The sequence below is a fragment of the Bufo gargarizans genome, chromosome 9 (assembly GCF_014858855.1).
Source record: "Bufo gargarizans isolate SCDJY-AF-19 chromosome 9, ASM1485885v1, whole genome shotgun sequence".
NCBI classification, from domain to species: domain Eukaryota; kingdom Metazoa; phylum Chordata; class Amphibia; order Anura; family Bufonidae; genus Bufo; species Bufo gargarizans.
This window is the reverse complement of record NC_058088.1, coordinates 5,301,889-5,317,825: the sequence shown is the minus strand read 5'-3', so window position 1 is coordinate 5,317,825 and position 15,937 is coordinate 5,301,889. Positions and strand designations below refer to the sequence as shown.

The 15,937-nt window shown below is 48.7% G+C and overlaps 1 protein-coding gene across 3 annotated transcripts in view; it reads right to left on the bottom strand.

Annotated features, from left to right (window-relative positions):
• Positions 1-1,339: 1,339 nt before the first annotated feature.
• Positions 1,340-15,937, bottom strand: part of PAK4 (p21 (RAC1) activated kinase 4) — a 61,616-nt gene continuing 47,018 nt past the window's right edge. For all 3 annotated transcript variants that reach the window (XM_044305713.1, XM_044305714.1, XM_044305712.1), the window contains exons 5-9: positions 13,043-13,176; positions 10,744-10,870; positions 10,476-10,601; positions 10,251-10,385; positions 1,340-4,531 (exon numbers count right to left, since the gene is read on the bottom strand). In XM_044305713.1, the coding sequence (XP_044161648.1) occupies positions 4,376-4,531; positions 10,251-10,385; positions 10,476-10,601; positions 10,744-10,870; positions 13,043-13,176 (678 nt within the window). In that variant the 3' untranslated portion in view covers positions 1,340-4,375. The remainder of the gene's footprint in view (positions 4,532-10,250; positions 10,386-10,475; positions 10,602-10,743; positions 10,871-13,042; positions 13,177-15,937) is intronic.

Here is a 15,937-nt window from a genome sequence, read left to right as displayed (position 1 = left end):
CCAGGGCTGCGTGAAAAATGCAGAATATAGAACATGCAGCGTTTTTCACGCAATGCAGAACTGAAGCGTGAAAAAAAAATAATGGGTCCGGATTCAGTGCGGGTGCTGTCTGTTCACGTCACACATTGCACCCGCGCGGAAAACTCGCTCATGTGAAAGGGGCCTTAGTCCTTTTCAGTACCACCCCCACCCCCTTTTTTTTGTATTCTTTTCCTTTTTTACACAGCCCGATATTTTGGCTGATAATCGGGAACAAGCGTTCGTAATCTATCTAAGGCCCCTTTCACACGAGCGAGTTTTCCACGCGGGTGCAATGCGTGACGCGTGGCTGTTTTTGTCTCATTTTCATGACATGCAAAACACGGACACCGGCCGTGTGCATCCCGCCTTTTCCCCTCTGTATGTCCTGCATTATGTTACAAATCCCTATTCTTGTTCGCAAAACGGACAAATGCTCTGTTTTTTGTTGAAGGGCCGTGGAACGGACATATGGATGCGGATAGCACATGGTGTGCTTTCCGCATCTTTTTGCGGCCCCTTTGAAATAAATGGGTCGGCATTCCAATCTGCAAAAAAATGCGGATCGGATGTGGACCAAAACTACGGCTGTGTGCATGGGGCTTTAGCATGGGTCTAGCTTGTAGTAAACTTTCCAGTCACTACATAGAGGTGTGCTAGTTCCAATACACTGCGGCTCCTTCCATCAGCAGATCGGTGGGGAGCCGGGGGTCAGGCTCGAATATTGCAGTAACCGCGGACTGCACTGCACCAACAAGGTGCAGCCACCGGTGTTTTACCTTGATCAGGCATACTGCAAACAGCTGATCGGCAGGGTTCTGGGAGTGAGACCCCCGCTGATCTAAAATTGATGACCTATGCTAAAGCGTTCCTTTCTGACAGTCAGCTGCTTGTTCAGTGGAGGAGACTGCTGTATTTACCGGTACATGCAGCGATCTCCTCCACAGTACGAGGATGAACGGTCACTACTGTGATCGCTCGTCCTCATCCAGCGCCATTGTTTCTAGGCAGTAGATCTCTGATTAGACAGCCCAATCTGCTGCCCAGAAACAATTATTTAGGTGCCTGCACGAACGACAGGATCACCCAATGAATGAGGGTTTCGCTTTGTTCATCGGCGGCGCCTTTACACGGGCAGACTGTCAGGAACGAGCTTTTGCAGGAACGTCCATTCCCGAGAAGGTGCCCTTGTAAATCCAATTTTGAAGAATAGGTCATCAGCAGCAAAATCTTGGAAAATCCCTTGAATGTAAAGAATATGTCATGCTTGCACTCTGTGAATGGAAACAAATGAACGCGGACCACCATTTTTTTTTTTTGTCCAAAACTGTATTTGTAAAACTAGTCATTAAACTATTTCGCTCTGTTCAAACCAAAAGATGCAAAATACAGTTGAATTTATTTGTACAAATTAACTGAAAAGCAGAGATCCTTTTTTTTGTTTCAAGTCCCTCAATGTCACAGCATATTTCTGTCTCCGGGTCAGAATGCAGGAATACTGCAGTGTTCCCAAACATACACTTTATAAATATATATTTATATATAAAACTATAACCAGTAGTCACTCGCGGAAGGATGGGGGAGGGGCAGAGGGGAGCTCCGCAGTCTGCACTCCCAGTGCTACAAGTATTGCTTGCTCAATCGGTCGCGGATTTGGAGCTGATGGTCCTTGATTGTCGTATGGAAGAGCCGTGAGCCGACAACGGACATCTATGGCGTAAGGCACTATTGTAATGGACACGTCTAACGACCCCCGTGGAAAGCAACGATACACTAAACAGTAAACTATACAGGGATTGTTAGCGGAGGGGACAGGCGATGCTAATCTATATCACCACCCTCTGTCCTCGCCAGCTCAACACATCCGTCACCACTCTCGTAAAGCTGGCAAGGCTTAAAGGATATGTCCAGTTTCACAACCGTTTAATTGCTCTAATGCATCTAAAGTAAAAAAATTAAAATAAAATGAATGAACTTTGCATGTGCTGTCTGGTTAAAAATAATCTTACAGTGTCTACAGCTCTTATATAAGCTTATGCGTCTCCCTGGTAACAGACTACAAACAAACCCTGTGCAGTCAGATCCTGCAGTCATGAGGAAGGGGGGCAGCAGAAGTGCACCGACCATGTACATACAAAACGGTGGGATCCTTTTAATCGTCTATATGTGATGATGCTTCACTTTTTGTAGGATGCATTAGGCTAGGACTGCGGCTCTCCAGCTGTTGTAAAACTACAAATCCCATCATGCCCTGCTGTAGAAAGACTGGGCATACTGGGAGTTGTAGTTTTACGACAGCTTGGAGAGCCGCAGTTTGCCCATCCCTGGCCTAGGGCTACATGACATTTTGACAGCAGAACATTAGGATCGCAAATCTCTTGCTGCCGGTTGCAACGAATGATGAGAGTGGTAATGATGGGGAAAGCAGTCGCACAGAAATCTAGCAGGGTAGGACCTCTGACGACTGTCGGGTTACGGCAGCATGACCTCGAGGGTCATAGGGCGCTACTGGGTAGAGTGACGTTGCGATCTTATATCACGCAACTAAACCTGTGTAGCCCCAGCCTCAGTGCATTGAAATAAAAAGTGCACAGAGCCTTTAAGGTGGCCTTAGAAGATCCGCCAACCATCTCATTTCTATGGGGGCTGGAGGAAAAATGGTGTGGTCAGGTTGGAATTTATTCCTATGAGATACTATTGCTTCCCTTGCAGTTCCTGGAGCATACATCAAATGTATCCATTAGGTCCGACTCGCCCAACGGAGGTCAAAAGAGAGTCCCTTTGGTCTCTGTTGGGCTGCTATACCTCTGTATGCTGTATTGAATAGCTTCATCTCCTGCAGTGGCCTCCAGTCAAGGGAAATCTTCCTTCAAACACAGTGTGAACAGGTCCCTCAGCCTTTCATCTCCTCAGCGGTAACACAGACGAGCAGAATGTGCAGGTTAGTGGGGAAGTCGGCCATAAAATCTTTCAAGTGTTGAAGGGTTTCTCCAGGCTACAGATATTGATGACCTATCCTCAGGAAGGTTTACCAATATCAGATCGGTAGGGGCTCGACACCCAGCACCCCCCGCAGAGTAGCCGTTTCAGGCAGCCATGGGGCTGGAAAAAATACAGTGTACGGAGCTGGAGGCAGACAGCACCATACACTGAGTAGTGGCCATGCTGAGGTACTGCAGCTAAGCTCCTAGTCAAGTGAATGTGGGCTAAGCTTCGACACACCGGTGTCATAAACTATACCGCGCTATTTGCAGTCACCCCCTATAGATTACTTGTAGTGATATCATATGTAGTGTTCTTAGACATCATCTGATGGACTTCATTTCACACAGAGGTAAAGGAGTCAAATATCCGCCATGAAGGTGCTCAGTATACAAGTCCTAAGCGTTCACGTCTGCTAAGGAGCAATTGCAATATGACAGGGTAAGATATTTTGTCTGGCAGGCGTTAGTACATCATGAATGTCATTGGATGCTGGTATGTCATACATTAATAGGGTCGGGTGCAATTCCAGGTGCTCGTGTCTATGAGGGCAACACAAGCCTACCTACAGAAGATGCACTGCTTAACCTGTGGCCCTCCAGCTGTTGTAAAACTACAACTCCCACAATGCCCTGCTGTAGGCTGTTCGGGCATGCTAGGAGTTGTAGTTTTGCAACAGCTGGAGGGCCGCAGGTTGAGCATGCCTGCTCTAGAGCTTCTGGGATCTCTGAGGGTATTCTGAACCGTGCAAAGCATAGAGAAATGTCATGAAACAAGAGGGGCGGTCACGTTCTGACCCCGGGCTTCCTCTGCCCCTTGATACAAATGAGTAGGCATTAACTAAGGTAGGACCAGGAGGTGGATAACACATTCGGCCTCTAAGAACACAAGAAATTAGAGTCGGCCACCCTCCATTATTCCAGATGCCCCCAACCACAGTCTAAGTACGTCTGTTTTCCAGTGTTAAGTCCCAGGTAAGGAACGAGGGGGAGCGTCTTGTGTCTGTCCAAGTGCCAAGTGGTCGTCACAGCAGTTTACCAGGTCCCCCCAGCATTGTTCTTGGTTGCTCTCTATATCTCTCGTATTGTGCATGGTTACAAATAAATTACCTGAGCACTCTAAGGTCAGGTGAGATGATTGTGGGGCTACCATGGACTGCGAGGAGAACTGCAGGTAAGTCCTCTCGGGGAACAGAAGAGAGCAAAGAGAGATAGAGAGACAACAACCTTGAGTGGCGTCCATCAGTAGTTTTTATCCAGGGACCCTGGTACATTAGGAACAGATGCCAGAGTTGCCACCTTAGTGTTCTGGCTCCCCCAGATATTCTCAGTCTTTGGTGGGCTGCGTAAAGGGATGAGTATTCCCCGCGTGTGGCTCATCTCATGCGGTTCTGCCTCATCAGAGGGACGATGCACGATGGAGGCCCAGCCTTGGTCAGGAAGGGATGCTTCAGCAGCTCATTAGCATTGGCTCGTTGGCTTGGGTCTCTCACGAGAAGCCGGTCAATGAATCCCTTCAGTAAAGGAGATACCTGAAAGAGAGATGCATGTGATATAAGCTCCATTCAGTTCATCAACGGCTCCAATGTTGGGGTGACGTGTGAGGGATTCCCACAACCATTGGAACTGCAATACCAGGAACAACCACTACTAAGAAGTATGGCACTGTGCGGGGTAAACAGTGAAGGGAATATGGTACCTGCACTGCAGCCCCAGACTGTGGGCATGGATGCTGGTGGTTGGACCCTCACCGATTTGCTATTGCTGGCCTATCCTAAGCATAGGGAGTCAGTACTGTAGTCCTAAAAAAAAAAAAATTCATTCTGGGCCTCCCCAATATATATGTAATTATATGTAGTTGTGCCTGCGCTGTCGCTGTGTAGTTATCTCTATATGCACTAAGGCAGATAGAGCCGCTGCTAGGTACCTGGAAGGATATCGGCTGCTCCGATCCAAAGAAACAAATTAATGTATGGTACCAGCGCTGGAAAAAAGGAGGGGATAAATGGTTAATTGATTTTTTAGTTTGCGGTTGCCTTGTTCCAGTAGGACAATGATTCAGTCACGCTCCGGAACCTCGTACCAACACAAGCTCCCTCTCGCGCACGCCAGCCACCGGCCGGGGGGGCATACGCGCTCTGAGGTTGAGCAAGAAGCATTGCAAGTTACCTCCACTACACCCCTGGACCGGATATCTGTTACACACTCTACCGGACTGAATCATTGTCCTACTTGAACAAGGTAACCGCAAACTAAAAAATCAATTAACCATTTATCCCCTCCTTTTTTCCAGCGCTGGTACCATACATTAATTTGTTTACCTCCCCAATATATACTTCTGCAAAAATAATTCAAGTTGAATAAATTTCACCAGGTCTTTTTTTTTTTTAAATGTACTTTTTTGTCTAACAGGGGTCACTTAGTTCAACAACCCCGCCGATCAGCCGTTTGAGAAAGCACAGATGCTCACAGTAGCGCCACATCCTTTTCTCAGCTCACCAAGCACAGCGCCATCAATTGTATAGTGTCTGTCTTTGGTATTGCAGCTCAGCACCATTCACTTCAAAGGGGCCGAGCTGCGCCTGGGACATGCGACTGATGAATGTGATGTCACATGGCCAAGGGAAAGCTGAGAGAAGGCCGCGGTGCTACTGCGAGTGCTGGTGCCTTCTCAAAAAGCTGATCTACGGGGGTCAGACCGCCACTGATCGGATACTGATGACCTATGCAGAGGAGCAGTGTTTTATCACATGCAAGTGGGCGAGTGCATACATGTAGGGCTTCAGCTAACGATTATTTTAACAATCGAGTATTCTAGCGATTATATTTACGATTAATCGAGTACTCCAATAAGAAAAAAATAATAGACTGTTTTCCTTTATAAAAACTCATCAGTTCCCCCCAGTGCCTTCAGCTCTCCCCTCACCCCAGCGCCTTCAGCTCTCCCCTCACCCCAGCGCCTTCAGCTCTCCCCTCACCCCAGCGCCTTCAGCTCTCCCCTCACCCCAGTGCCTTCAGCTCTCCCCTCACCCCAGCGCCTTCAGCTCTCCCCTCACCCCAGTGCCTTCAGCTCTCCCCTCACCCCAGCGCCTTCAGCTCTCCCCTCACCCCAGCGCCTTCAGCTCTCCCCTCACCCCAGCGCCTTCAGCTCTCCCCTCACCCCAGCGCCTTCAGCTCTCCCCTCACCCCAGCGCCTTCAGCTCTCCCCTCACCCCAGCGCCTTCAGCTCTCCCCTCACCCCAGCGCCTTCAGCTCTCCCCTCACCCCAGCGCCTTCAGCTCTCCCCTCACCCCAGCGCCTTCAGCTCTCCCCTCACCCCAGCGCCTTCAGCTCTCCCCTCACCCCAGCGCCTTCAGCTCTCCCCTCACCCCAGCGCCTTCAGCTCTCCCCTCACCCCAGCGCCTTCAGCTCTCCCCTCACCCCAGCGCCTTCAGCTCTCCCCTCACCCCAGCGCCTTCAGCTCTCCCCTCACCCCAGCGCCTTCAGCTCTCCCCTCACCCCAGCGCCTTCAGCTCTCCCCTCACCCCAGCGCCTTCAGCTCTCCCCTCACCCCAGCGCCTTCAGCTCTCCCCTCACCCCAGCGCCTTCAGCTCTCCCCTCACCCCAGCGCCTTCAGCTCTCCCCTCACCCCAGCGCCTTCAGCTCTCCCCTCACCCCAGCGCCTTCAGCTCTCCCCTCACCCCAGCGCCTTCAGCTCTCCCCTCAACCCAGCGCCTTCAGCTCTCCCCTCACCCCAGCGCCTTCAGCTCTCCCCTCACCCCAGCGCCTTCAGCTCTCCCCTCACCCCAGCGCCTTCAGCTCTCCCCTCACCCCAGCGCCTTCAGCTCTCCCCTCACCCCAGCGCCTTCAGCTCTCCCCTCACCCCAGCGCCTTCAGCTCTCCCCTCACCCCAGCGCCTTCAGCTCTCCTCTCACCCCAGCGCCTTCAGCTCTCCTCTCACCCCAGCGCCTTCAGCTCTCCCCTCACCCCAGTGCCATCTCTCCCCTAAGGCTGGGCCACATTTCAGTTAAACCACAGACGCATGGTCCGCGAAAGCCCAGCCTGCCCTCCTCCTGACACCTGGAGTGCACAGCGTCACTGGTTGCTATGACGCTGTGCACTCCGGGCGTCCGGCCTTAGTAGCGCCCCCACCCCATCGGTGTCACCAACTTACGTGGCCTTTTTCTGCTCTCTTTTTTTTTCTGTCGTGTGAATGTAGCCTAAAGTGACCAATTTGTGAAGTACTATAGTCAAGATTGTCTACTTTTGTCAACTTTTTTTTTTCTTTTTGTCCAGCTTTGGTAAAGTCTATGTGGTAAGTCTACCTTGAAGACAATACATAGCATTACAGTGTCAAATGACAAAGTCAGCTCTGCTGAATCGAAATGTTATGTGGCTCGGTTAGATCCTGTTAGACTGGTTGTTGCAGTCAGCTGAGTAATGGATACGATGTCGTATACATGTTAGTCATAAGAGCTGATCGGACGTGATTTCTCTGCGCCATCACGTGTACGCAAACAGCCCTGCTCCGCAGGAATCCTCTTACTCATGTCCTGTGACCGGCCGTCACAGTGGCTTAACATGACAAGTGACATCTTATGATGATCAAGTTAAAAACAGAAAAAGGCTTAAAATTAGACTGAAGTTAATAGCAAAACTGAGAAATAAGAATGATGTGTCTCTACTGCCCCCTATAGAAAGAAAGTGTGGGCAGCACCACTATCTGTAAGGTATATGCGGAGTGCCAGCGGCTGGGTAGGCGATCCACCTCCAAATGTATAAAAATAAGAAATTCCGCAGCACATCCAGGTTGTAAGAAAGTAAAAAAAGGCTTTATTCACCAAGCATTGCAAGCACTGCCCCCTATAGGGAGTTACCAGAAGACAGGCTGGGTACAGATGGGGGTTCGTGGTTTGGCTTTTGATGTCTTTTGGAGCCGCTTCTTTAAAGCGTCTGCAATATATCAGGACCAGGTTTGGTGCCCGACACGCAGAGACAGCCAAGTGGTTAAAAAGCCTCTTCTGTCTTTTCTTCTCGAGCCCAGATAGTCTTTATTGAGCATCATGTAGACCAGGGATCAGCAACCTTCAGCACTCCAGCCGTTGTGAAACTACAATTCCCAGCATGCTCCATTTATTCTGAGAAAAACATAGGAAGTATGAATGCTGGGAGTTGTAGTTTTACAACAGTTGAAGTGCAGGAGGTTCAGAGCCGGCTCCAGGTTCATGTGGGCATGTGGGCCCTTGGGCGATAAATCTTAGTGGGCCCCCTTGTGGCATTTTCTTAGATTGACCTTTCGCCCTGTGGCTCCCATACCATATAATGACCCCCTGTGGCCCCCATACAGTATAATGACCACTAGTGGCCCTTCACACAGTATAATGACCCCCCCCCCCCCCCAATACCCCCACACACAGTGTAATGACCTCCAGTGGCCCCCACACACAATATAATGACCCCCCCCCAGTGGTCCTCTATTCAGAATAATGACCCCTAGTGACCCCAGACAGTATAATGACCCCCAGTGGCCCCCTCACTGGGGGATGGTCATACTGAATGGAGAGGGCGCAGGGGGTCATTATACTGTATGCCTATATAGTGTACCATTCCAGCCAAGAAATCTGCCTATTGCTGCATATAATAGTGTTGTCGTCCCCCCCCCCCCCCCCCCCCCCCCCTGGCTGCAGCATATTATATAGTGTGCCATACATCACATCCCCCTTAAAATTGTGCCCGATACGTATAATGTATAGTGTGCCATTAGCTCCCCAATGATATGTGCCTGCTGTTGGCCATTATATAGTGTGCCAACACCCCCCCAAGATCTGTGCCTGTTTCTTCCTATTATATAGTGTGCCATACCCCCCTTCCCCATGAACTGTGCCCCCCTCCCCCTCCTTATTCACTGCCTCAGCCCCAGCCTCCATGAACTTTTATTTTGAACCTGTAGTAAATGGGGCTGACTTTAAGCTGCTTGGCTGTCACTTGGACTGGAGTCGGCAGCGCCTAGCCTCAGTCATTACTTGCTGGCAGCGCGGCACTGCTCACTGACGTTTCTCTGCTGGTGCAGGATGGGCCAGCCAATCAGCAGCAAGCTCTGATAGTACTGCAAATGCTGATTGGCCGGCCCAGCAGAGAGACAACACACAGAAAGAGTGAGCGCTAGACTGAACATGAGAGATGTGCTGGGTAAGGAGGAGGAGGAGGAGGAGGAGGAGGAGGAGGAGGAGAAGAGGGAGCTGAAAGGCAAGGACTGAGCCCAAGGCAGAACTTGGGAAGTGACAGGAGCTTGTGTTTGTTATTAGGGGGCATCCACGGCCGAACCACTTTCCCCCAGGGGACCCATAGAAACTCTGTGGTCTGCCTCTATTGGAGGTAGCGGGCCCCGGCACTTGCCCGGGTATGCCAGGTGCTGACGGCGACCCTGAGGAGGTTGCCTAACCCTGATGTAGTGACTAGAGGCAGCGGTAACATGCCCCATATCAGACGCTAATCAGCTATGCCGGTGACTAATGTCAATGCAAAAATCAATGCAAATAAATGGGAAAAACCCTAAAAGCATCATCAACGCTGCCCCAAAAATACCAAAATGGGTAACTCTTCTTAACACTTTAATTTTAAAGGATAAAAATGTTCTTTCAAATTTATCCCAAAATAAAATTAAAAAAGAAAAAACTGTCAGCAGGATCAGGCAGGCGTGCTGGAGGTAGGGTTGATCCAGGTGATTAAAATGATACCAGTCTTGTGAAAATCAGTTGTGGAGTTCCCAAGGAAAAAAAATAAATAATAATATTATTCTTTATGCAAGTGTTGTCTAGCCCCTCGGTGCACTGAAGCCCTAATTTACATAAAGAATTAGGGGGTCATTTATCAAACTGGTGTAAAGTAGAACTGGCTTAGTTGCCCATAGCAACCAGATTTCCCCTTTTATTTTGGAGAGCTTCTTTGGAAAATGAAAGGTGGAATCTGATTGGTTGCTATGGGCAACTAAGCCAGTTCTACTTTACACCAGTTTGATAAATGACCCCCTAATTCTTTATGTAAATTAGGGCTTCAGTGCACCGAGGAGCTAGACAACACTTGCATAAAGAATAATATTTTTTCTTTTCCTTGGGAACTCCACAACTGATTTTCACAAGACTGGTATCATTTTAATCAGCTGGATCAACCCTACCTCCAGCACGCCTGCCTGATCCTGCTGACAGGTGCTCCTTATGTGGTTTATGATCAATTTTGTTCTATAAATATAGCGTCGTCATTAGTTGCTCTTACCTTTTGCACATTTTTCAGTTTTGGTGGCAGATTGTCCCTAATCATCTTCATGGCCTTGAGTGGAGGCTCGTTAAAGTAGGGAGGTTCTCCATCTACCATCTCTATCACCATGATACCCAGAGACCAGATGTCCACCTGAGATGAAGGGAAATACACAAAACCAATCACACAAGGAGGTCGCTAGAATTAAAACCCCTCATCACCAAGCCAGGAATAATGCCTCACCTCTGGACCGTAGGGTAACCTTGAGATGAGTTCTGGGGCCATCCAGTAAGGAGTTCCTACCAGAGACTTCCGACGAGGAACCTCTTTGTTTACTTGGGCGCAGAACCCAAAATCTGAGAGCTTCACCTGCAAACATATACCGCATTAGTCATGATCAAATATGTACAATGATAAGACAAACCAAGACAGAAAGCAGGACTGACGGATCGATAGACTGGACGGATGTGAGACATAGAGATCTAACTTGCACTTCAGGACAGATCATTACCCGTCCATCGTGGGTCAGTAGGATGGAGTCGCTCTTAATGTCCCTGTGAATGACTCCCTGAGCGTGGAGCACAGACAGTGCTTTCAGTACGGATACACAGACGGCGGCGATCTGTTCTTCATTCATCCTGAAAGCAAACAACGCACAAGTCATCAATGACAAGCCTGGAGAGAAGACTAAATGGAGACCATCAGAGACGTCCTGATTAATGTGACTGTTAACGACGAGACTGGAAAATAAAACACAACAAATACGGTATATATCATGGAAGAGCACAAATCTCTGAAGGGGCTAAAATGACAACCAAGACTTCTACATTAGGGAGCTAAAATACTGTAACTGTCCACCGTCAGACTGTGGAGGGATATCATATGATCCTCCACTGACTGCAAATCTAACATCCGAATACAGGTAATCATTTACACTAGCCTGAATCCTGGCTACTGGATATTAAGGACCCTTCACACGGGCTGATCAGGAATGAACTGTTCACTCCCGATGACTGCCTGCTCATCAGAGGGGGTGAGAGCTGCATTCACATGTTGCAATTACCTCTGCTGCTCATCAGAGGGGGAGAGAGCAGCATTGACTTGTTGCAGTCACCTCTGCTGCTCATCAGACGGGGTGAGAGCTGCATTGACTTGTTGCAGTCACCTCTGCTGCTCATCAGACGGGGTGAGAGCTGCATTTACATGTTGCAATCACCTCTGCTGCTCATCAGAGGGGGTGAGAGCAGCATTGACTTGTTGCAGTCACCTCTGCTGCTCATCAGACGGGGTGAGAGCTGCATTGACTTGTTGCAGTCACCCCTGCTGCTCATCAGAGGGGGTGAGAGCTGCATTGACTTGTTGCAGTCACCTCTGCTGCTCATCAGAGGGGGTGAGAGCTGCATTGACTTGTTGCAGTCACCTCTGCTGCTCATCAGACGGGGTGAGAGCTGCATTCACATGTTGCAATCACCTCTGCTACTCATCAGAGGGGGTGAGAGCTGCATTGACTTGTTGCAGTCACCTCTGCTGCTCATCAGAGGGGGTGAGAGCTGCATTGACTTGTTGCAGTCACCTCTGCTGCTCATCAGACGGGGTGAGAGCTGCATTGACTTGTTGCAGTCACCTCTGCTGTATCGCTACTGCGAACGTTTGTCCCTATAGAGCTTGTTTGCTCATTCACTGGTGACTAGTGGTACCTTTATATGGCCCAGTTATCAGGAACGAGTGTTCGTATGATGGTTGTCATAAAACAGCATGGGGGCGATTTATCAAACTGGTGTAAGGGGAAAACTGGCTCAGTTACCCAAAGCAACCAATCAGATTCCACCTTTAATTTTGAAAAGGAGCTCTTATTGGCAACCAAGCCAGTTTTCCTTTACATCAGTTTCGTAAATCTTCCCCCTGCAGGGAATTCACTGTTCACATGGTTTATCTGCCCTCATATGGGTTTACTGCCTCTCTGAGATCGATTCCAATAAAAGGTATGCATTTGTGAACTGCTTGTAGATTCCCTATTTTTATAGGCTGTCCTCTGGTCCCTACACTTTATAGGCTGTAGAAGTATAAGAAATACCATAGATGTTGTGTAGGGATTAACCCCTTAACGCAATATAACGTACGTAGGATATGTTCGGAGCAGACTCAGGAGCTGAGCCTGCTCTGTACGCAGTAGCGGTATTTATCTGACAGCCGCTCACAGTGACCGGGATCACAAATAACGCCAATCCTGGACATTTTACAATTTCCTTTCCTCAAAAATCACGTGGTGCTGATCGATTTTTGATGGCAGCCTGGGGCCTGCCATTGTAACACATTTGGTGGGGAGTTAGCAAACCTGCAAAGGGAAGCACGCCTACCGGCTCCACAGCGCTGACTCCCGGCCGCTCTGCTGGGCTCCCTGGATGTTAAATTCCTGTTAGACAACACAGCAGCCAATTGCCGGCCACAGCGGTCACCTGCTACCCTTGTATCATGTGACCATTTGTCAGGACGCAAGAGGAGCAGGTGACCGCTGCAGCCGGCCATTGGCTGGGGTGTTATCAAACAGGTTTACATCCAGGGACCTGAGCAGAGCAATCAAGGCCAAAAAGCACAGGGGTCAGGTGCCAGTGTTGGGCAGCAGGTAAGTATGTTCCTCTTCACAGGTCTGTGCCCCCCCCAAACATGCCCGACCCCTTTAAGGGTTTAACCCCAAATCGCAAAACATGTACTTGGGGATTTTTATGGATCTATTGGAAAGTATTAGTTGAGAAATCATCTAAGGCAACCAATCAGATCCCCACCAATCATCATTTATTGCTGGTGCTGACCTGGTGTGCGTCACAATGTCTGTCAAGGCCCCTCCTTCCAGAAATTCCATTACAACCCACAATTCATCTCCAACCAAGTAACTGTTATACATCTCCACCACGTTCTCGTGCTGATAATCCCGCATGATCACCACCTGCAAAACACACGGAGCATCAACCAACCGCTACCAGGAGGCTGGAGAAATCAGAGAAAATGAGCATATGAAGGTAAGTATCAGTATCAGCACTGAACGTGCAGCATATCAAACACTGATCATACAACACCGGGAAATTCACATCATTTATTTTTGTGCAGAACATGAAAAAATAGCAATTTCTGTTGTTTTTTTTTATTTCTTAGGCCTCTTTCACACGGGCGTCAGTTTTTTTGCCCGGATAAGAGCCGGGTGCGTTGCGGGAAAATGCGCGATTTTTTCTGCGCAAGTGCAAAACATTGTCATGCGTTGCACTCGCGTGAGAAAAATCGCGCATGTTTGGTACCCAAACCCGAAGTTCTTCATAGAAGTTCGGGCTTGTGATTGATGTTCTGAAGATTGTATTATTTTCCCTTATAACATGGTTATAAGGGAAAATAATAGCATTCTGAATACAGAATGCATAGTACAATAGCGCTGGAGGGGTTAAAAAAAATAAAAAATAATTTAACTCACCTTAGTCCACTTGCTCGCGAAGCCCGGCATCTCCTTCTGTATCCTCTGCGCTGAAGTTGAACAGGACCTGGGGTGAGCTGCTCCATTAAATATCGGTTAAGGACCTTCGATGACGTCACTCCGGTCAGCACATGGTACGTCACATGATCTTTTACCATGGTGATTCACCATGGTAAAAGACCATGTGATGACCGGAGTGACGTCATCGAAGGTCCTTAACCGATATTTAATGGAGCAGCTCACCCCAGGTCCTGTTCAACTTCAGCGCAGAGGAGACACAAGGAGATGCCGGGCTTCGCGAGCAAGTGGACTAAGGTGAGTTAAATTTTTATTTTTTAACCCCTCTAGCGCTGGTTTACTATGCATTCTGTATTCAGAATGCTATTATTTTCCCTTATAACCATGTTATAAGGGAAAATAATAATGATCGGGTCTCCATCCCGATGGTCTCCTAGCAACCATGCGTGCAAATCGCACGGCATCCGTACTTGCTTGCGGATGCCATCCGATTTTCACACACCCCATTCACTTCTATGGGGCTTGCGTCACGTCAAAATCGGAAAATATAGAGCATGCTGCGATTTCAACTGAACGCACAAGTGATGCGTTAAAAACATCGCTCATGTGCACAGCCCCATAGAAATGAATGGGTCAGGATTTAGTGCGGGTGCCATACGTTCGCCGCACGGATCGCACCCGCACGGAAAACTCGCCCGTGTGAAAGGGGCCTTAGACCGTCCACGTTTCACACTGAATACCATATTTTTCTCTTTATAAGGGTCCATTCACACAGATCCGCAAAACACGGACATCGGCAATGTGCGTTCCGCATTTTGCGGACCGCACATCGCCGGCACTTAGGCCTCTTTCACACGGCGTGAGTTTTTTTGCCCGGATAAGAGCCGGGTGCGTTGCGGGAAAATGCGCGATTTTTTTCTGCGCAGGTGCAAAACATTGTCATGCGTTGCACTCGCGTGAGAAAAATCTCGCATGTTTGGTACCCAAACCCGAACTTCTTCATAGAAGTTCGGGCTTGGGATTGATGTTCTGAAGACTGTATTATTTTCCCTTATAACATGGTTATAAGGGAAAATAATAGCATTCTGAATACAGAATGCATAGTAAACCAGCGCTAGAGGGGTTAAAAAAATAAAATAAAATTTAACTCACCTTAGTCCACTTGCTCGCGAAGCCGGCATCTCCTTGTGTCTCCGCTGCTGATGAACAGGACCTGGGGTGAGCTGCTCCATTAAATACAGGTTAAGGTCCTTCGATGACGTCACTCCGGTCATCACATGGTACGTCACATGATCTTTTACCATGGTGATTCACCATGGTAAAAGACCATGTGATGACCGGAGTGACGTCATCGAAGGTCCTTAAGCTCTATTTAATGGAGCAGCTCACCCCAGGTCCTGTTCATCAGCAGCGGAGACACAAGGAGATGCCAGCTTCGCGAGCAAGTGGACTAAGGTGAGTTAAATTATTTATTTATTTTTTTTAACCCCTCTAGCGCTGGTTTACTATGCATTCTGTATTCAGAATGCTATTATTTTCCCTTATAACCATGTTATAAGGGAAAATAATAATGATCGGGTCTCCATCCCGATGGTCTCCTAGCAACCATGCGTGCAAATCGCACGGCATCCGTACTTGCTTGCGGATGCCATCCGATTTTCACACACCCCATTCACTTCTATGGGGCTTGCGTCACGTCAAAATCGGAAAATATAGAGCATGCTGCGATTTCAACTGAACGCACAAGTGATGCGTTAAAAACATCGCTCATGTGCACAGCCCCATAGAAATGAATGGGTCAGGATTTAGTGCGGGTGCCATACGTTCGCCGCACGGATCGCACCCGCACGGAAAACTCGCCTGTGTGAAAGGGGCCTTAATAGAAAATGCCTAATCTTATCCGCAATTGCGGACAAGAATAGGACATGTTCTATTTTTTTCGGGAAAGGAATTGCGCACCCGGAAGTGCAGGTCAGCACTTCCGGATCCGGGCAGCACGTCGTGCTGCCCCATAGAAATGAATAAGTCCGCAAATTGCGGACGTGTGAATCGACTCTAAGACTCACTTTTTCCCCCCCAAAGTGGGGGGAAAATGGCCATGCGTCTTATAAAGCGAATACTAGTGAGTACTTCCATATGGGGTGAATACTAGTGAAAACTTCCATTAGGTCCCGGGAGCTAAGCGCCGCAAGCGCTTGTAATACTCACCCTCCCGGTCTTCATTCCT